A 22,144-nucleotide genomic window follows, 5' to 3' on the forward strand; every position below is an offset into this window, starting at 1 on the left:
ACCTGCTATGACCAGAGGGTCCTGTGATGACTTACCCGGCCTGTTTTATGACTCAGGAGGTGTTCAGGTCCTGGAGGGTGGGCAGGGTGTCATTGGTTATCTCGTCTTTAATCAGAAGTACACTCCAAAGTTCAATAATGAATAATAAATCAGAAGCATTCTGACACAGTTTCCACAGAAACCAAACGACTGTAGTGCGACTGAGCTTTAGCTCACAGAAAGAAAAACAGAGGTTTAGTTAATTGGATGAAGTTACTATATATATCAATCTGAATATAAATCATAATAAATTAGTTTTTATTGTTATTGCATGCCATGCGAATACAAAAAAAAAAAAGCACATGAGGAGATTAAAATAATAATCATCGCTAGATAAATTATACAAATTGTGAATCTTATAATGTATCTGGAAGAGAGTATAAACAACAGTTCCTCTAACCACGACACTCTTAGAGAACATGTGAAGTTTGGGGCAGATTTGACCATCTACAGTCGAGTTACAAACCACTTCCTGTTTTGTGGCAAAACATCTAAATTCACTGGGGCACCACAGCCACAGCTTTCTTTGAAAACATAAAAGGTTTACAATATTTGATCATTAAGGTCTTTTGACCAAGTGTGACCTGTATAAATGACCAAAAGGAAAAAAATACACTAAAATTTCAAAATTAATTCAAAATGGCTGACTTCCTGTTGGATCTAGGTCATAACAAATTTTGTACTTGTGCTGTTGAAGTTTTTTTGCCACATATCACACGTAATTTTTCATCACTTCTGCAAAAATTCGTAACTTTGCAAGCACCTTAATCCCCCCAAAAATGCAATTGAATGTCAAGAAGTAACATAATAATTCCTTGCATTACAATAGGACCTTCGCACCTGTCAGTGCTCAGGCCCTAAACATGATCTTGGAATGCAAACAGTGATACCGCTGCTTGCTGCTTGCTTGCTGCCTGCTGCTTGCTTGCTGCTTGCTTGCTGCTTGCTTGCTGCTTACTGCCTGCTGCTTGCTTGCTGCTTGCTGTTGGCTCGCACTGGTTAAAAATAGACCATAGAATATAGATATGCAGTTGGCTATGTACGATGATGAGTTCACCCTGTGCGATGAAAGGCATCTTTGATCTTCTCCCAATCAGCATTTTCTTCCCCCTCCTCCCACCACAAAACCTCCCCGGTGTATTTTTAAGACGACGTTCATTCAGCACACAAACCTTGACCACACGGACCCTGAAATAAACATGCTCGTCTTTGTTCTGGAGGTCAGATTGAGTAAAGAATACCAGCCACACAGGTGGTCTGGGGGAAGGGGATGTGTTGGCATGTGGAGGTCTTTCATCCCATGGATCAGGCTTTTAATGGAGCCCGTCACTGTGTAACCAGGCGAGGAGCAGAGCAGACAGGAGATGTGTCTTATAGGTCTAATGAGAGCACACTGGCATTTGTCACTGAGGTAGGGCTGTATGTGACTACCCAAGGTTACCAAGCTGGTGCAGAGCAAATCAGGCAACTTATATTTAGCCTTGCAAATGGCGCGCTGTGGATTATGTCTTGGGGCTCTCCGGTTTCGTCTTCAGTGCGTTTTGTTGCATGAAGGGGGGCTATGGATCATGAAGTGGCTGCTATTCAGGTGAGGAGCAGGTTCGCTTCATGTTCTTAGGCCCAGCACTCCTTCCACTTCTCCCCCCGCTCGCTTGCCTCCTCTCTCTCACGAACGTACACTTCGTCTGGGGGAGAAAAGTGTTTACGGTCTCACATTTTTCCGTCACTCTTCTTCCGGAGGTGGTGGGCTATTCGGAGAGTCCAAAAGACACCAAAGACGACAGCCTTGAGTTGCACTGACAGTTGTGTGCAGTGTGAGCAGGGTGGTCGTTTTCCATACCAGCAGAGGACAAACCAGCGTCACTGGACATATCACAGATTATTTCACCTAGCTACTGAGGGTTGGGATCAGACAGTATCATGGATGTACTCGCCTTAGAGGCAAAGAGTGTAAATGGAGCTGACGCTGAGAAGAAGTCTGCACCGAGGCCAAAACCAAAACCTCCCAAAAAGGCCAAAAGGATTGTTTACTTTGAGGTGGAGATCGTGGATTTGAAGACTAAGGAGAAACTGCTGCTGCTGGACAAGGTGAGTGTGTGTGAGTGTGTGTTGAATGGGATGGTTTCTGATTACTCTCACCTTTTATATTGACCATAACGGTTTTCAGAAGACTTGCTTTAACTGGAGCATGACATATCGTGATCACAGACACTTAAGTCCTGTAGAAAAGACACAAAGAGCGCTCGAGAACTTGTAGCATGCCAAAGATTTTATGACCCATTACTACAGTTTATCACCTCCCACTGAATTCCGCTGAGGTTCACGATTTAAACATCTTATGTCTGTTATCTGCATCTGTGATTACTTTGCAGAGGAACCATGTTTGTTATAGCTCAAGAAATACAGGGTCATCACTTTGACCAGATGGGTGATTTTACAGATAATCATCCACTTCACAAGGCAGCACCGGTCAAGTTGAGCCATTATCAGTCACGTTTCTATTGAGCGAGCGTTGCAGTTAGGAGGTGAGAATTCCCTCTTCGTCTGCCAGGAATTTTCTGTTCCAGCAGCAGTACATGCCTGTACTACACTGAGCCGGCAGGCAGGCAGGCAGGCAGGCAGGCAGCCAGACACACATGATTAGCAGCATGTGTAAATGAGCAGAGTCGTGTCCAGAAACGTGAGAGATCACCTTACAGATGAAAAAAGGCGAAATGCAAGTCTGACAGATTCCAGTAGCAGTGAAAACGTCTGCAGGAAGGACAGTTACACAGATCACCTCTGTTTTTTTACACTTTTAGCACTCACTGTCTTGTACATTGATTTGTAAATGTCTTTCTGTGCACTCATGTTACTGATAATCCTAAAGCTACTACAAGGAACTTTCATTTCATCATTCATCATTGATTCTCTTTGAACAAAAGGTGAACATGGTGAAACAAAGTAAACCACCAGAATACAGAGCAGCTTCTCTCTGCAGGCCTCAAGACTCTTTACTCCACCCTCAGCACTCCACAATAAAAAAATGTTTTGATTATATGACTCAGACCTGGTGACGGGCATTAAGAATAACTATATTAAAGAAATATCCTTCTCGCTGATGGTCTCGTATGCTTATGTAGTTCGTATAGAGGCTGTTTCGTAACCAGTTAAAAGTTCCTTGTAGTCGCTCAAGGATGGTTTATCGTTTACATTTCTATTGCAGGTGGAGCCAACTGCCACTGTTTTGGATATTAAAGCTTTGTTTCAAAAATCATGTGAGTAAGTTTTAAAAATTCTGACAAAATTGTAATTGACTATTTGTTTATGTCTTAAACCTGCAGTGCAGAACTTTTGTCTCCCCCTTCTGGCATTGAGAGTAATTACACAAACACTGTCAACTTACTTAAAACTTTGAAGGCTTTGCCATACTCCAATCGCTGCGTCGCTTAAGGCTGCTCCCCCAAGTAAAAGTACTTTAGTATCAAAAGTACACGTATAAGTATATTAAACATATATTTTTACATGTATATATGTACGCACATGTATTAAATATATATATATGCATGTGTTTGTGTGTGTATGTATGTATGAATGTATATATATATAACAGGTTGACCACATGTCTTCCTGGCCAATATCCAAATCTGTGTTTTCCAGTTGCAGATAAAAGACATTAATTGGAGAATGCACTTCTTTGGATCCAGCATTCAATCCTCAAAGTGACTTGTAACCAAACTTATCAGTTAAATAAAATAAATACGGTGGTGTGAAAAGTTCAATATCTGCCTCCAGAAGGTAGTGAAGTCCATTAATTTAGAAATGAATGTGAAATACAGAGAGATTTATCAGGTGGCAATCCTTCATCAGCATTCAAGCCGAGGGCTTGAATGTTACGGACGTTCATTCATATGTAAAAGTCCCGCACTGCAGGTTTAATGTTTAATAAATGATCTCTTGCTCATACAAGAGTAAAGTTCCTCTCCATTTTGACAGATCCAAAGTGGTATCCAGCCAGACAGTCCCTTCGTTTGGATCCAAGTGCGTCTGCTTTTTACAATAAATTCTGCATTTATTCAGCTCAGTTGACTGATGAGGTGATATGATGTTGTCTGGTCTTATGTCTTATCTTTGACTGATGGTTGTGGGACTGTTGTGTTTCGCAGAGGCAAAGTGTCTCAAGGATGAGGAAATTCTGCAGACACTTCCTGTGGGAACCACGGCCAGCTTTTACTTCTCTGACCTCGGACCTCAGCTCACATGGGGAACCGTGAGTCCACATGTGCACAGACACACAATATTTAGGACCATACAGTAGTGTTGCATGCTTTGGTAGTGATTACCAACCAGCAAATCAACTTGCCAAAATTTGTGTTAAATTCAGCTGTGAGTGTTTCTGCCTGTTGATGCTCATCCATGCAACATCTGATTCTCTGAACAGCAAATGCCAGAAATGATTCAATTCACATGATCCTTTTCACATGGTCACAAGTCTAAGTTTGCATGCTTGTCCTCTGGTAATGACTCAGCTCATGAATGCTCATGAAAGGCTTGCTTTGCACAGCAGTCTGCTAAGTTAACACGATATGTGCTTAATAGACTGAAACATGCAAAACCTGAGAGACGTGGTCTTTTGAGATTCTTCTACTTTGAATATAAACAGACATCCTATCACTCACTCAGTGACTCTTGAATATAAATATCAACCCGCAGTGACAGATAGAGGTGATTTGCTGTGGTTCGTTTTTCTCTCACCTCCTGCACCGCCTGTCCTCTGTCCTAGGACATATAATCTCACCGCCCCATTTCTCCCAAAGGTGTTTATCCCCCTGACCTCTCACTTGCCTTTCACTGCGCCTCTCTACTCACCCTTGCCCACCCACTCTCTGCATTCCCTGTCCTTACCAACCCTGACACAACCCCCAGCACCCTGCCAGGCTTCAGACTAATGTCCCAGTGGGTGGAGGGGCATGGTGCAGAGATCACCAGTAGCTATTGGTCAGGCATGCTGAGCCCAGGATCTGCACGTGGTGCTGATTCAGGGATCGATTTCACTGCCGGCTGTGCTGCCACGCTTGATCATATCATATGTGGAAAGCTGGTATTACAAGCTGTCATAGTGTCTCATTTGGCCCTTGGGCACATGTTGAATACTATTATTGTTACACTGAATGGTTGAAAGTGCTGAGCTGAACTAGATTGACTGTTTTTGCTTTAGGTGGCTTTGACAAATGAGCTGTCAGCTGCATGTTTGCCCTCTGGCAGAGGCTTTAGACTGACAAAGTGCTGATACAACAGGGAGAAAATATTTTAACATCACTCATATATCTTTTATTAGAGAAGTTTATAGTTAGAGCTGTTAACAGCGCTCGGCTATATGGCCCCAAAATAATATCATGACGTTTTTAGCCGACTGTATATCACGATACACGACACATATATCGCTATTTTAAAATTTCCTCAGAAGTCATATTTCAAGATTTTGACCAAATATCTCGATATCAATATTGTGACAGTATAGTATATTAACAAATATTTACACAAAAGGATTTTTTTAAAGTTTGGATGTAATGCCTTGTTGGATCCATTTAAACTCTTTCTCATGCAGCGTGCATCAAATCAAGAAAAACGAATTTTCATACATTTCTATCTTTTCTTTGCTTAATTCAGGTGTTCCTGTCAGAGTGTGCCGGCCCACTGATCATCTACTTAATGTTCTACTTCCGCCTTCCCTTCATCTACTCTCCGAAATATGACTTCACCAGCAGCAAGCACTGGATCGTACAGTGAGTGTCAGCTTGCTTGTGTTTTCGGGGATCTGTTGCGATGTTGCAGCGATGTATAACACAATCCCAGGCTTTGCACTCCTCAAGATGGCAAACACTCTTGAAACGTATTCCTATGGTGACACTGAGTCAGGGCCAAGTGCATTGGACAGCAGCGGGGCAATGTATTAACCACAGCTAAATATGTAAGTGTGTTTATGCATCCTGTTGCAGCTTGGCCTGCATGTGTCACTCCTTCCACTACATCAAGAGGATTCTGGAGACAATGTTTGTCCATCGGATCTCCCACGGCACCATGCCTCTCAGAAACATATTTAAGGTGAGTTAGCTGCATAATTTTGACCTTTGGTTACTATTCTGTGCTGTGTTTTATCGTCGAGCTTAGGGACATCTCCCCAAAATCAAAATTACATATTTTTCCTCTTACCTATAGGGCTTTTTATCAATAGGAATGTTGCAGTGTTAGTTGCTGAATTTTGGAGATATTGGCCGTAGAGATTGCTGTTCCTCTCAAATATAAAGGAACTTGATTGCTACCAAAAAAATACATTTGAAAAACTCAACAGCAATGTCTCTTTCCAGAAATCATGACCCAGTCACTCAAGATAATCCACAGACCTTGTTGTGAGCAGTTTCATGTACGATCTATTTTCTTTTCGCATCACCATGCAGAAGGAAGCGTACTTTGCCAGTGTACGTTACAGATCACATCCCGGGCTGTCACAAGCACAGGCCTCATGCATGCTTCCTTCTGGGTGGCGATACATTGTGGTTTGGTAGAGAGAAAATAGCTCCTACTGCTCACAACAATATCACAGATTATCTTGAGTAACTGGGTCCTTTTTTGGCACTTTTAGCACCACAAGCTGAGTCCCATGAGGTTCATTATTTTTCGAGAGAAGGCAGACATCTCTACGGTCGAAATCTCCCAAACTCCACAAATCACACAAAAACAATCTAAATCAATAAACAGCACTTTGGGTAAGAGGAAAGATACATTTTTGATTTTTGAAACTGTCCCTTTAACCTCAGATATCTGACCCTGGAGCCCAATCATGACACTCTGACTCATTATAGTTCCTCCTTCTATTCCAGAACTGTGGCTATTACTGGTGCACTGCAGCTTGGATGGCGTACTACATTAACCATCCTCTCTACACGACACCCTGTAAGTGCAGACCACTGCAATTCTCACTTTAACTCAGTAGCCCTCCATCTGAATCCATTTTTTGTGACACATCCACAGATTACGGGCAACAGCAGGTGAATACAGGACTTTACATTTTCTTGGTAAGTTCGAGATTTGTGTCCGGCTCAGTAAAGACAACTTACAGACATTAAACACAGCAGTTCTCTGTGACGTCGATGAGCATCTTTGGATGTCTTTATTCCCACAGTTCTGTCAAGTAGGGAATTTTTCCATCCATGTTGCTCTTCGTAACCTAAAACTACCAGGTGAGCATTTTCTGACAATGCATATGGTGTTCTTAATGCTCATAACAATAAGCAGCGCATACTGTAATTCAATATTGTTTATGTGTTTATCCATCATCATCAGGTTCAAAAGGAAAGAAGATTCCTTACCCAACGAAAAATCCCTTCACATGGATTTTTTGGCTGGTCTCTTGTCCGAACTACACATATGAGGTACGACATGAGTCCAATATTACATCATTTTATCAAACAAAATTAGCATTATGTTTTTGAAATGTGTTCCTTTGAAGGTGATGTAGCAAAAAATGTTTGTCAGTGCATTAGTAACCCTGAAAAGAAACAGCATTCAGTTCAGTCATTTGTATGCTTTTCACATCAAAGGATATGTTATTCAAGTCACCCAAAGTAGTAGTATGAACTTGAAAATGAAGTCCAACTTAGACAAATCAAGAGGATGTCTTCCAAGATAGATCTTTTGAAAACTGTTTAAAAGGAAATTTTATACAAAAAAAAAGAAAACAGCTATAACTTTGGTAGATAACCAGGAAGTCGTAGTTAATATTAACTTCAGTCTTTGGACTGTTATTTTATTCCCCATCTCCTACATTTGAAGTGCATTTGGATGAGATCTTTCACTGGTCAGTATGAAAAGGAGGAATGATTACAGCAAGCTAAACCTGTTTCAATGTTCAAGTAGACAGACTTGAAAAATTGTGCCTATAAATAAAAATACATTATTTCCTACTTTACTTATGAATAAGAATCAGTTTGTAAGATGATGTCATTCAGGGGATTTTGTCTCTGTTCAGTTTGGTTATTAGTTGTGTTTTGCAGAAAGTAACGCCCCACGTTCAAACACTGAGATAAGAAACAGCTACAGTGCCTGTATTTCATCCTGGCCATTTAGATACACTGTTGCTGCCATCTACTGGTTACGTCCCATGCATACACCATTAATCTCAATGCCCTGTGTGTGTGTGTGTTTTCTGTGTGCAAACGTCTTGCTCACAGCTGGGCTCCTGGATCGGCTTCACAGTGATGACCCAGTGTGTGCCTGTGGCTTTTTTCACTGTCGTGGCCTTCGTCCAGATGACTGTGTGGGCCAAAGGCAAACACCGCAGCTACTTAAAGGAGTTCAGAGATTATCCGACTCTGCGCTCCTCCATACTCCCCTTCATCCTGTAGAGCCTGGCGGAGAAATCCATCCATCCGCTCACTGATCGCGTCCCTGTCCAGGGCCTCTCCATCCACTGGATGTCAGAAAGTGTGTGCTGAGGTTAACAGCTCGGATGGGTTCTGGTCATATGGACTCCATGTAACATTTTCTTACATGTCACTCCATAACGAGGAGTTACTCTGAGTGTTGGACTGGTGAATGCAGGACTGTTACAGGCAAAGAAAGACTTCAGAGTTAAATGCAGCAAAGTCTTAATTTAATGTTGAGCTTGAAGAGCAAGAGGATGACCTTTTTTTGCTACTTTGGTAAGTTGTAACATGTTTGATAGAGAGTGCTGTTTAGTTTTTGAAAAATCATATTATTTTCATAGCTTTTGGCAAAATGGTAAGTGAAGTCTCCCACAGAGTTGAGAAACCAAGAGGCTAATCTACAATATCAAACTAGTGTGCAGCCTGGAGCTGACAACTTCGTGGTCTCATGCAATATTCAGCTGTCCTGACTGATCGATGAGACCTTTACACACAACAGTAGTGTTAGTTGTGCCCGGACTAGAAATTTTAGAAGTTTTCCACCATGGATGATTAACAATCTTTTCTTTTTGTCTGCTCGAGTGTCTGATTCAATAAAAAGCAAACAGAATGTGATAATTTGCTGATCCTTTTTGACACAAACTCAGTACAAACAGTACAAAGACAATATATTCAATGTTTTACCTCATCGACTTTTTGTAAACATATGCTTACTCTGAAATTGTTGCTGACAACATGTTTCAAACAAGTTCAGACAGGGTCAACAAGACTGGGAAAGTTGTTCAACAGGTAAACAGGTTCATCGGTAACAGGTGATACTCATGATGGGTATGAAAGGTTGTTAAAGAAACAAGGACCGGCTGCAATTTATCAAATCCTATTTCGTTTACCTTTTACTCAGCATCCTAACTTTTTTGGAGTCAGGGTTGTACAAAACGTGTTCAATTTAAAAAAGCGCAAAGTTTCTGTCATCAAATCAACGTCAGTGTATCGTGTATCTAGTATAAAGTTTCTGTGCATTGTCAGCGTTTTGCAGATTTTTGTACTAATCTGAAGAGTTGTGCGGATGCAAACACAGACGGAAACCCTGGATCGGATAAGGAGTTTAATCTCTGCTATTCCATTTTCACTAAATGTGCATTTCACTGAACACTGCTTCGACTGAACTTTCAGATTAAATGAGGAGCTTTTTATTTTATTTGATTGATTTTATTTTTACCCCGCCAAAGAGGTTGTTTTCATCCTTGTCCATTTGTTGATTGGTTGGTTGGTTTGTCATCAGGGTCACACAAAAACTACTGAACAGATTTCCATGAAACTTGGGTGGAGGACGGGTCGCTGCCCAGAATAGACCCTGTTAAGTTTTGGTGCAGATACAGATAAAGGGACGGATCCAGGACATTTTTCTGACATTTTCATGAACTTCTCAGCGAATAATGCATATTATTGATTAAAACATCCGGTGTATTTAGGTGGCTGGTATCTGTGAGCGAGTACAATTTGATGCGGATGCGAATACAAATGTAGTGGATTTAAGTATGTTATATTTTAGATTGGATCAGGCTTGACATAATTAAAGGGGCCTTGGCAGAGGTATGCACTCTACTGAGTGCCATTCTAGTTTTTGATTTTATTTTAAAAAATGTTCTGCTGTGTTGTGTGAGGACATTCAGTGTTGAGCAGGATTTTTATCACGTGGATTGTTTGTTTACAATTAGAGTGACAATTAGAGTGGTTACAATTACTTGATTGATCAATTAGTCATTTGGAATAAAATTAGTTACCAACTATTTATTTATGGTCATTTTTCAACCAAAATGTGTCAAACATTTGCTGGTTCCAGCTTCTCTAATGTGAGGATTTACTGCTTTTCTTTGCATTTATGACAGTAAATGAAGAGTCTTTGAGTTTGGGACTGTTGGTTGGACAAAAGAAGCGTTTTGAAGACGTCACTTTGGGCGCTGGGGAAGTGTGATGAGCATTTAATGTCAATTTTTTAATCAATTAACAGATCGTGACAATAATTTGCTAGTTGCAGCCCATATTTACAATATTTGACCGAGACTGAAGAGGGCCTGCACTTGTCCTCACACTAGGCTGTACACTGTTAGCTAATTATTGTTATAAAAAGTGTGATAAACCATCATAAAACAAGTGACCGAACAGAGAGACAGGAGCTTTATTGTGGCTCTGGAAGAAATGTCAATGTTACAGATAAAAAGGGAGGAGATACGTTGGAGATGTAGACTACATCATGGAATGTTACAATTCAAGAGGCAGACTTAGACCGAAACACTGAACAAATTATAAATGGATGACGACAAAAATATTGCATTTGTTCAACATATCTGCTCTGTAAACAGGCACTGAGCAGCTGCATTAAATTAAAAACAATAAATTCAGTATTACAATAACATTTTCCCAAGTTTATTACTTTATTTTGCTTATGTATGAAAGGAAATTCCATTACGCTGCACATTTCCTGGTCACATCTATCTGTAATTGTTCCCATAAATGCAACTGTATTAAGTTGGACCACAGTCAGATCTAAACAAGATAGAAAAAGGAAAAAAAATGCAACATATTGCCTTGCCAGCAGGTAGAAGTATATCATGTTGGTTATATCTCAGTGTAACAGAGACGCCGAAGACATAATCCAACATCAGCAGCTATTGGTGGCATGATAAGTAAGGAATCAGACTTGTGATGCAGATATGTCGATAGTCTGACTTCCCCAGCACTTCGATGACATTTAACTCATCACATGAGAAAAAGGAAAAAGCACAACACATGTGCGTCATGTTTAACTGTGTGACTTACAAACTGGAAAAAACAGAAGGTACCATAATAGGAGAGGATGCAGGGAGAGATTTTAGAGTCACAGCAAACCAACATTTTCTTCTGGACCCCAAAACTGTGACAACACTTTGCTCACAGCAGTCACGTCTCTGTGGGTACAGAAGCCCATCGAAGGTCCACTTGCTGCAGGGCTCGGTCCCCTTCAGTGGCTGCATCATCCATCTTTTACTCTTGCAGAAAGGTCATTGCTTTTCCACTTTAAACACACTCTGAACAAAGGGGTATAGTCCCTTGACAATGGAATCGAACGGCCACATGGGTGAAATGAAAACCATTTGAAAACCAAAGACCGTAATGAGAGGTAGGATGACTGACTTTCAGTTTCTGGTCATTCTCACAGTGAAAGTTAATTCCACCGCAGCCTCCCCACCCACTCACCCTCTACATATTCTGTATATGAAGGTGGGTCCAGATGGGAGAGGGCACTGCATGCACGTTTTGTGTCAATGCAGCATTGTCTGTCTATCGCGTGAACCACCACGTCAGAGGTCTTCAAATTCCAGGAAGTGGGTCCTCTGCAGCACCTTTACATGGCGCTCGTAGATCTTTAGTGCAGGTCCGAGTCGAATGGACAAACCGGTCAACACGTCACTGCGCTGCATCAGGAGAAGGGACTTCCCATCAATTTCCTGTTGATGAGAGAGAAAGTAAGCTTCGCTCATTGGGTCCTGAAGGGATGTTCTGAATGCTTAATATCTTTATTTTATGTAAATAATGTAATATAATTATTAAACAGCCACCAGGACACCCGTGCTGAAAGTTAAGTTAGCTGTTGAAACCTTAAAATCATGTGATCTCAAGATGGACAGTTTTCTCTTCTAGCAGCCTTTACCATGAAGCAAATCAACACGTATTATGAGAAATAATGAAAATATGAGAAAACTTGTAATATATATATATATCAAAGAAACAATTGTCTTAATGGTAAGAAATCAACTGAAGTTTCATAGTGACATACTATAAACCATTTTCACCATGTACAGAATTCAACATTACTAACGTTCTCAAAATCCTCAAACTCAAACTGAGCAGGAATAAATCTCTACTTCAGCAGCAACAACATACACTGAACTGTCCAGTTGTATCCATATCTATAATTTGAAGGTTTTTAGAGAGGGGGTTTGATTTTGTTCCTAAAAACATGGTGAAAATTGAAAAAAAAAAAATGTAAACAAACTAAAGCAAGAATTTTCTGGCTTTATCATAATGTTCAGATTTCTCTTCAGGAAATGTGTGCAAATTAGTGCATCTTTAATTAGACAATGCATAAGCTGCATATTTAGAAATAAAAATACAGAAAACTTATAATACACAAATATAATTGTCCTAATGTAAGTAATCAACGGGGGACGTTTCATTGTGATGTCTGTTACCCTATTCAATCTTTAACTGCCTCTGAAAGGCCCTGGGTTATGGGATATCTCTGGCTTTTTTTTGTGAGTGTGTAGCGCCCTCTGTGGTTGTTTTGTGGTGGTGCACTCACCTGTGTTCGAAAAGCCACAGCTTGCTCTGGAAAGCCTGCAGCTGAGAAGTAACTGGCCACATCTGCCACAGTCCACTGCAACAAGTTCTGGCTCATCTTCTCCTTCTTCACAGAGCTGGAGGAAGATCAGAGAAAAAAAAACATAATAAAGTAATCAAGTACATGACAACAGAGTGACTTCTCTTCAGCAGGTACTGTCTCAGTTTGTTGTTGTCTTTTATTGCCTTTAGGTGACCGTCTGTATGGTTAGTTATTATTTAAAACATGAGCTTGTACATCAGAAACATGTAAATTAATTATTCAAGGCTATCGTTTAAAAAAATCAAAGTCAAGAGAGGTGTATTAAACTCTTGTAGAGAGGGAGGGGACATGAAAAGCATTTCTAGTATGTAGGGAATTTAATTTAATAACAGGATACTCACATTTCATCATCTTTGCCACCATTCAGAAGAGTGTCTTCAGCAGCTGCGAAGGAGGATATTTCTATCTTATTCTTAAATGTACCTGTGAACAAAATGGAAGCAAAAGTATTTCAAATATTCAGCAAATATTACCACAGTGGAAAACAGATTGAATCGATTTAGCTGGTTTCTATTTTATCTGTCAGTTTGACAACATGTAGGAGGAACACTTCAGTATCTATCTTGTCCTTAAAAGTGAGAACGCGACAGTGCCAAACGATCGTCAAAATCATCTGTGCCTGTTAATTTCACATCAAAAGCCATCATGCCTCTTATTTCTTGTGTGAATACGTGAAGAAACACTTGCAGCGAACGGCTAAAGCACGTCTTCCTTTTGGCTTCAAATCATTTACAAAAACTGAACTGAGGTACTAAAAAATTAGTAATAAACATAAAATGGGCAAATAAAGGGAAGCAGTTCATACGAGTCACTATGGGACCAAACAGGAGTGATTATATGAGAACCGTGGCTCTGGCTTTTCCCAAATCTGCATCAATGTGCACAGCAAAAATTCCCATTCGGTAGTGTTGAACAAACAGCAGCGGCGTTGTGAGGAAATGGAAGTGATGCCTTTTCCCATGGTACTAGAATGTCACACTGAGGTCTCTACTGTCACGGTACAGTATGTTTTTCTATTAGAGTTTCTTCACGGTTCAGTACAGTGAATGAGTGTTGGTACAGCACTAACACTATACAGTCCCAGCCCACTTTCTTGGGATTCTGGCAGAACTGTCTTCATGCATGTGACGCATGAGAGGGCCCACATTTTTAGACGGTACTGCTCTTTCTGAACAAACCATTTCCAGGCCCAGCACAAGGACAGTGTACAGAGGCAGTGGTAGTTGTGCGGTGGTAAAAACATTTAGGTGTTGTTTATTTCTGTTATGCTACATTAGATATCTGAACTAATGTCTCACTAAGGAGGTAAAATATAAAAAGACACTCTTGCATTAAAAGCCAGAAAGTCACATTTCAGATTTTCAAATAACAACTGCTGTAAGCATCACACTGCAAACACATCAAAATTGTTGGTATAAACAAAAGCAAGCTAGAGGAAGCTCGACTGGGATCAAACCGTGTGTCTCTGAGGTGGTGGATGGGAAATTTACCTTTACTTTTCATCAAGCCCACACAAAAATCTGAAGGTTTTATGTTGCCTTGCTTATCAGCAAACACACGCATACCATAAAATACAACGATAAGACCTTTTCTGGATTATTTAAAAGGGACGGTTCACCCTAAAATCAAAAACACATGTGGTGCTATTAGCAGAATCTGATATTGTCGTGTTGTTGTTGTTGTTCCTGGAACATCATAATTAATGTTGCTCCAGGACCATCATTGAAAATGACCAGTCACATTTTTGTAATGTCAAGCTTAGCGACTCAGATAAAGAGAGCAGAAAAATATGCATATGGGAGATGTTATCCATTCAAACACACGATTAACGTTAACATATCGGCCATACAGTTGTCTGCCGTCTCTCTAATATAATGGAACTGGAGGGCTTGTGGTGCTCAAAGCATCAAGAAAGACATTTGAAAAACTAAACAGCAATGTCTTTGTCCAGAAATCATGACCCGGTTACTCAAGATAATCCACTGTGAGCAGTTTAATGGAGGAACTATTTTCTCTCTACCAAACACCAACCACCAATCGTATCACTGCACAGAAGCAGAGTGTTCATCTATTCAAGGATGAGAGGCTAGCTAACTAAGCTAAGCTGTCACGAGCACGAACCCCTTGTCCATGATTAGAAACACTTTCTTCTGCACAATGATACAGTGTGTCTCAGTAGAAAGAAAATGTGCTTCTCCATGAAACTGCTCACAACAAAAGTCTGTAGGTCATTGGTAACCAGGTCATGATTTCTGGAAAGGGACATTTCTGTCTAGTTCTTCGTATGCATGTGTTTGGTGCTTTGAGCACCACGAGCCAACTGCCATCCAGTTTCCATTATGAGAAGACAGACATCTCTACAGCTCAAACCCAAACAATCTGAATGAATATATAGCACACAGCGCAAGAGGTAGTTTTACTTTGAGGGGAACTGTCCCTTCAAGAGTCACCTAAGCAAAAACACTATCTGCCAAGCAGCTCATAAAAGCCATTTAAATTGCCAGCTTGGCAGCTGAGTGTGTATGACATGGTTGTGTGGTGTTTTTTCTTGCCTAGAAAACACGATGCATCAACTTCAGAACTGAATCAAACTGTCAAATGTCCACCTCCACAAGCCACTGTCATTAGTGCAGAGGGGCCGCATGTTTTGAAAGATGGCTTTTAACAGTCAAAGTGAGCACCACCTGGATGCAAGGTAGCCAGACAAGTTTGTCAAGCATTCAAAACATCTTAAGCTGGCCTCAAGGCAGAAGTGAATCAAGGAGGCCAAATAACAGCCAGAATGGTATTTGAAAAACACACTTTCATGAGCTGGCTCCCTCAACATGTGTGCGTCTCTTTAGAAACCATTCCCCAAAATGAAAGAGCACTCTGGTGATCAATTTGGTCTCTGCGAAACAGATGCAGGCTAAACAGAGGCTTTAAAAAACAGATAATAAGACAGTATGTTACTCACAGTTGTCAGATGGCGGAGAGAGTGTCTGTGGTCTTCCATCGGATACATTCTTGGTCTCATCCTGCCGGCCAAACAAGACGGAACAGAACAAACAAAAAAATGTCATGTCTGAAGCAGACAAATAAAAGAAGCAGGAGACACACAGGTGGGGTTGTTTGACACGTAAGGCTAATTACCAGTCCTGCTGCATAGTCTGGTACCAACTGATCAGACGTGAGGCCATTATCCTCCACCTTGCCTCCATCTTCTTTCTTCACGTTGTTCTTTAAAGGACCAGGGCTGGTGGTTACAGAGAGGATTGCTGGCTTTGTGACTGCTGTGAACACAGAGATTAATTTACATTACATGCTGATATAATCCAGACTGTCACACGTGACTTTATTCTCGGTAACTTCTGGTGATAATCAAATGAACGCAGCTTAAAGTTATTTTTCTTACTGCAGGATGACATCACTAGGCCTTGGAAATACATTGTTTTAGAACAGCAACAATTATTCAACAGCGATTAAAGGGTAACTTCACCAATTTTCCACAGTAAGTGTGTTTACAGGTCATGGGCAGTACGACTGCATACGTTAAATAAGTAGTATGAAGCTTTTTGTGGCTCCAGAGGAAGCTGCAATCCTTAATCTGATAAACTGATAACCTCCAGTGATGTCACGCAGTGGCTAAATTGTATTGTGGGTAATGTAGGAGTCAGGTTTTGAAAAGGAAGAAGAATGTGTGGAATAAAGAGGCGATGTCTCTGGTTCTGCTGTAAAGATTTTGATCACTTGTTTATATTCTGTCCACAGTGAGTCCAACAGTGTTATAGCAGTACAATACAGACCAGCGGTCACTTTCCAAAATCTGGTGCCTACATTACCCAAAATGCAACTTAGCCACATGAGTGACTGGAAGCAATTTATCAGATTACATGCAGCTTCCTTTGAAGCTACCAAAGACTGTATACTACTTATTCACTGTAAGAACACTTTAATGTGTTAAATTGGTGGAGTTACCCTTTAAATTAAGGAACAACTATTTTCAGTTTGAGTATTTTTTTTTAGGGAAAAAAAAGTCTCTGATATCAGTTTCTTAAATGTGAATATTTTCTGGTTTCTTTCCTCCTTTATGACAGTAAACTGAACATCTTTGGGTTGTGGACAAAACAAGTTTCTTTGGGAGACACCGATGGACATTTTTCACCATTTTCTAGACCAATCAACTAACAAGGAGATAATCAACAAATGAACTGACCATAACAATAACCATGTGTTGCAGCCTGACATTATTTTATTTTCCATTTTTCTGTGTCTATCTTACACTAACAACAGCCTTTCTACTGTCAACAACCACGTCACCCATCCATCTCCGATCCCCATTTCATATCCAATACAAAGCTGAGCATCAAGCTCGCACATGAAACAATATTTGAGTGCTCCATTAGACTGTGTGAATACCTTTGTCTCTCTGCATTCCTGGGTGCTGGCGCTCCGCTGGGCAGACAGCAGAATGATAGGCCCAGTCATTGTGTGTGAGGGCCCTGGGGCTGGAGGGGGGCAAGGAGCTGGGCCTCTCACCAGCCTTCTGGAAAGAGACAGAGTCCAGACCTGAGCCAGGGCTGCAGCCGGGGCCGGGGCCAGGCCGAGTGCCAGAGGGTGAGCAGGGGGCAGAGACGGCGGCTCGCACAGCGGCACAGAGCACGGGGGCATCTTCGTACGTGCGGCCGGGAGAGGGTCCATCCTGCCCATCCCGGCTCTCATCAGCCCCCTCCTCATCAGCGTTACTGTCTGTGTCCATAGCCATTGAGGTGTCAGCCTGCAAAGCAGAAGCATGGGGGCAACATATAATCCCCATCCTGTTGTATGTATGGTTGTAATCTATAGTGATTATGACATGATACAATACTTACAAAAATCTATGGTGGGTGCAGAATTAAACAAACGTCACACATCACAAGTAAATACTAATCTTGGCTGGGATCAATGGGGACATTAAGCTTGATATGAAACATTTAATTCGGTGGAAGAAAAGCCGATATTCACAATTAAGTTGATTATTTGACAACAACTTAAAAAAAGATTATCAGGGATTATAGTCATGACTGGGGGACTAATCGTAGGCTGAGCGTGTCACATGAAAACACGCTCGTACAGATGTCGCAATTTGACCGCTGTGGTAGTAAATTATTGCCTTTGAACGCCTCCGTCCCTTTCCTGCGGTGCAGCGTTGACTCCGCAGACAGACTGTGTGAGCCCTTTACACCTCAGACGTGTCTCCACTTGTATATTAGGTTATCTGATTGCATGTAACTAGTTTTAACATACGCACTCGCTCCCTTCGGTGAGGTTTTTTTTTTTTTTTTTTTAGTCGATGGCGCCCGGAGTAGCTACAAAAAAAAAAAAAAAAAAAAAATTACCTTGTGTGCGACTGCGTGTCCAAGACCCAGCAGTCGAGCACAAGAGCGCACGAAAGCCCGCCCCACTCCTGAGAGGAGAGCCGCTTGTATGGCTTTCACCCATCGCACTGCATTTCACATAACTTTCACCGAGACACGGTCACAAAAACACCGTGCCCCCCTCCTCCTCCTCCTCCTCCGAGGCTCTCAGCCCTGCGTGATTTCCATCTCGGCTCACATTAAACAGGCGATGTGCGCGGTGCGTCCCCGCTCCGCTCCGCGCAGGCCTGCTTGATTGATAATTCTAACAGACGGGAGTACAGAAAGGGCCGATGGGAGGCGTTTTTTGGGGGGGTGAGGGGGGGAGGTTTCTCTCAAATTTCCTCCAAAGTGCGCATGGAGTTGGGAGCCGCGGTAAAGACCTCGCCATTGTGTCTGTGGTCTTTAACGGAGCGCTTCCCGGGCCGAGCCGAGCCGAGCCGAGCCGCGGTAAAGAGAGAGAGAGAGAGAGAGAGAAAAAAAAAAACCCCGAGCTTTAACTCGACGTGCTTATCAATCGGAGCGAACAACATCCCCTCGATCACCTCGTCTACTTTGACTTTGCGCCGGGTCAACGATGAACAGTGAAAAGCGACTGAAAGAGTAACGCAAAATGAGTCCGTTATCGGACACGGTACTGCCTAAATGTGACCCTCGCATTCAGGTAACAAAAAACCTGGACAACAAGCACCGAGAGAGCACAGTCTCCAAGTGTCCACACGCACTCGTTTGATTATTTTTTTTTTTTTGCAGTGACACAAGCCTTTCAGAGAACAAAGTCAATTTGATCTCAGCTTAACCCAAATCGGATAGAGAGCATCCGCCTGCTAGCGCTGGACGGACAGTTTGCGGTCGCTTTGCGTTTAGTTCGGGTCTCACAGTGTTACCGCCTCACGCACATTTCAGTACTTCGCAGCGATGTGGCTCCTCCGACAATACTGTCAACACGCAGTTGCCAGACACGCAGAAGTGATGCCATGGCCGTGCGGGACGAGAGAGAGAGAGAGAGGCCACAACAAGAGCCGACACCAAGCATTAGACGTGACCGGGCTTGGCTTTGCGTGTCCGACAATGGATCTAGGGGTTCGACTTTATGCACTGCGTCGGCAATCGCCCATCACTCGAAAAACAGATGCAGTTTGCATACACGAACTGATTGTAGCTGTACTGTGAGTACTTTAGCGTTGATTTTAATCGTGTTGGATGCTGTTTTTGCGGGACAAAACATAGTGATGGGCAGATCTTAAAGTCAGACGGAAGGGGGTGAAATCTCGTCACGGGCGGACAGAATATGTGTCGGGACATGCGTGTAGCGGGTGACGTTGAGTGTGTCGCCTGAGATGTCTGTGCTCGTTTCTGTCAGCGGGGGAAAAAAAACAAAAAACAACAATCAACAACCCAACAATGTCCCAACGTCCCCCGTCAGGCTCCTACATCCGCGGTGTTTCAGACTTTTTTTTTCTTCTTTTTTTTCCCCTTCACCCACTCCCACATTTACAAGCCCGTGACAATCAACGCGTGGATTTCCGCTCCCAGCTTTCAAAATAAAACCCTCAACCGCACGCCAGTGTACGTTGCCGCTTTTATTTTGGAGGTGGATTCGCTCCGCTTCCGGCCAACGGTCCTCTCGTGCCTGGCTAGCTTGGCGGAGCTCTCCCCCCCCCCTCCTCCTCCTCCCCTCCGCTCAACGCCGAGTTTGGGGCTCGAAAAGCGCTTTCTGCTGCTAATAATGGTGGCTCGGGTTGTTGCGGACGGGCAGGACGGTGCAACTTTTCCCGTCTCTTATTTCTGCCTCCGCGTCGGCCGTTTAAACTTCTCCGCTGCGTAAAATGAGCCACGCTCTGACTACACGCGCACCTTCTGTTTTTTTTTTCTCTCGTCTCCACCTCGGTAGCGCTCGAGCGAGGTCCAACCGCCGCTCCCCGTCTGCGGCAGTTTTGGGTGCACTTGCAAATCACTCCCCTCACCACTCCCCGTGTACACACACACACACACACACACACACACAGAGAAAAAGACACGTTTTTCTCTTTGCAGAACCACACACTGCCCGTGCCTTTTTTTTTTTAATCTCCACCTGTTAATTTTGGTAACATGTGATGTGACAATGAGACGTGAGCACCTTAAACATTCCCCCCCCCCTCCCTCGCATCAATCTCAACATACCTCCAAATCCTCCTCGTCCTGGTCCACGGGACCGAAAGCGCTGTCCCCGTTGCTCAAGTCGGAATGACTGGCTTCTTCCACCGCGCTCCTTCTCGCAGCCGTCGTTAACGATCCATCGTCTTTTTTTCTGCTTCTCCGCTGAACCTTGGCGGCGTTCCGGTAAGAAATAGAGCCCTTGTAGTTAACTTTCAGCACGGTTTGTTCCTGGATCAGTTTCTCCAGTTCTGCGCAGGTTCGGTCGGGCTCGGACCCGTGTCGTCTCCGGACCATTCGGCAAATCCTCTCCAAGTCCGGCCGGGCTTTTCGCGACCGCAGCGAGTCGATAGTGTCCAGGATCCACTCGCGGTACTTGGATTCAGACATCTTTTTTTTCTTCTGCTCGGCTGGTTCGCTTTTCTTTTTGCTTTTTTTTCTTCTTACCTTGGTGCGTCAACCTTGTACGTTACACACGGTGTTTTTCGCGAGCCGCGGTCCGAGCCCAACTGAGAAGCGGAAACCTCGCTGTACGCCTCCTGCGTTTGCGTGTGCGCTTAAGGTGGACCGACGGAGTTGCAGGGAAAAGTTTCACTCGAGAGGGCTTTTTAAGGTGGTATCTGCAGTCCGGGACGGGAACGAGGGCGCGCACCCGGGCCCGTGTGCGCCACATGGGTGCAAAAGGTGCTGTTTTACTGCAGGAGGTACTAAAAGTGTGACACCGACAGCCTTTGATGAAGTCACTGGTGCTGGATAACATGTGGTCCATCCTCCTTCACTTAGCTCCACGAGATCACATTAAACATCCAACACCGTAGTTATTGTTTTTGTTTTTATTTCTTTAATTTTATGTACATTTAAAGGCTGCACATAGTCCTTTCTAAGTGTATATGACTATAAACATGAGCCTTGGGTTAAAGACCCAGAGGCTAGCTTTGGGCCCCATGTGTTGCCCTATCACAACACAATACTATGAAATAATTAATTAAGTAGACAATTAAAGTATGATTATTTGTTTTCTGACACAGTTAATGGTTTGACTACCTCAGTAAATATATGGTAAAAAAAATCACAAAATGTCTTAAGCTTGTAAATGAGCAATTTTCAATTGGGTTTTTTAACATGCCTATAATTTATGCCGTCCTAAAATTACAAAGTTATCTGTGAAGCATTTGCCTTCGTGTTGATTTAATGTGCATGTACATTTATTAAATCTCTCTTGGACAGATTAACTCATCTGTAGTCCCTTCCATACACCTCATTATTGTCCAATTATCAATTAATAAATGACTTCAGAACTTTTCACTCCTTAATCGAGTTCCATTCACTGATGGATTTATTCGTTATGAGATCTTTTACTTTATATAAATTGCTTTCCAACCACCTGGATGGCTGTCTAGGCCCTCCACGTATTACCGAGGCAGACAAATGCAACTCTAAAAAGGATTTCACCGAGGATGGGAATACATTTTGAGAGAGGTGCTGAAAGCTGGCTGGTAATTGATCCTGGACTGTGACAGGATGAACACAACACTGCATTATTCAAATGCACCTGCCAGCCTCTTAAAACACTCACAGTAACAGACTGGACAGCAAAAATACAGCATTCCCCCTCACCTACCAACAAGTATGTTCCTCTGATCCAGCCAATGAGAGCAACCCCAAGCTGCCAATAACTTCATTGAGATTAACGTGTCATAAAAAACATGTTTAATGTGACATGGTGCAAAGGGAAGAGAGGGTTTAGATATAAGCCAGACATA

At 42.4% G+C, this 22,144-nt stretch overlaps 2 protein-coding genes across 3 annotated transcripts; one reads left to right on the forward strand and one right to left on the reverse strand.

Moving 5' to 3' along the window:
• The first annotated feature begins 1,274 nt into the window (after nucleotides 1–1,274).
• tecra (trans-2,3-enoyl-CoA reductase a) lies at nucleotides 1,275–9,054 on the forward strand. The gene is made up of 11 exons (XM_084370652.1): nucleotides 1,275–2,127; nucleotides 3,245–3,296; nucleotides 4,015–4,059; nucleotides 4,185–4,288; nucleotides 5,689–5,804; nucleotides 6,018–6,123; nucleotides 6,900–6,972; nucleotides 7,051–7,094; nucleotides 7,202–7,259; nucleotides 7,363–7,451; nucleotides 8,250–9,054. The coding sequence occupies exons 1-11, from the start codon at nucleotides 1,960–1,962 to the stop codon at nucleotides 8,421–8,423; spliced, it is 1,029 nt and encodes a 342-aa protein (XP_084226778.1). The 5' UTR covers nucleotides 1,275–1,959; the 3' UTR covers nucleotides 8,424–9,054.
• Nucleotides 9,055–10,599: 1,545 nt separating this feature from the next.
• Nucleotides 10,600–21,018, reverse strand: samd1a (sterile alpha motif domain containing 1a). 2 transcript variants are annotated; one of them, XM_084370646.1, is made up of 7 exons: nucleotides 20,409–21,018; nucleotides 17,266–17,623; nucleotides 16,000–16,136; nucleotides 15,824–15,884; nucleotides 13,209–13,290; nucleotides 12,787–12,901; nucleotides 10,600–11,932 (listed from the first exon to the last, which is right to left on the reverse strand). In XM_084370646.1, exons 1-7 carry the CDS (start codon nucleotides 20,769–20,771, stop codon nucleotides 11,786–11,788), a joined length of 1,263 nt encoding a protein of 420 aa, XP_084226772.1. In that variant the 5' UTR covers nucleotides 20,772–21,018; the 3' UTR covers nucleotides 10,600–11,785. The 2 variants fall into 2 exon arrangements, with proteins under 2 accessions (XP_084226772.1, XP_084226771.1); XM_084370645.1 differs by having other exon boundaries at nucleotides 16,000–16,139; nucleotides 20,409–21,016.
• Between the last annotated feature and the right edge of the window lie 1,126 nt (nucleotides 21,019–22,144).

Source organism: Pagrus pagrus (assembly GCF_965226575.1).
Source record: "Pagrus pagrus genome assembly, chromosome: 13".
NCBI classification, from domain to species: Eukaryota; Metazoa; Chordata; class Actinopteri; order Spariformes; family Sparidae; genus Pagrus; species Pagrus pagrus.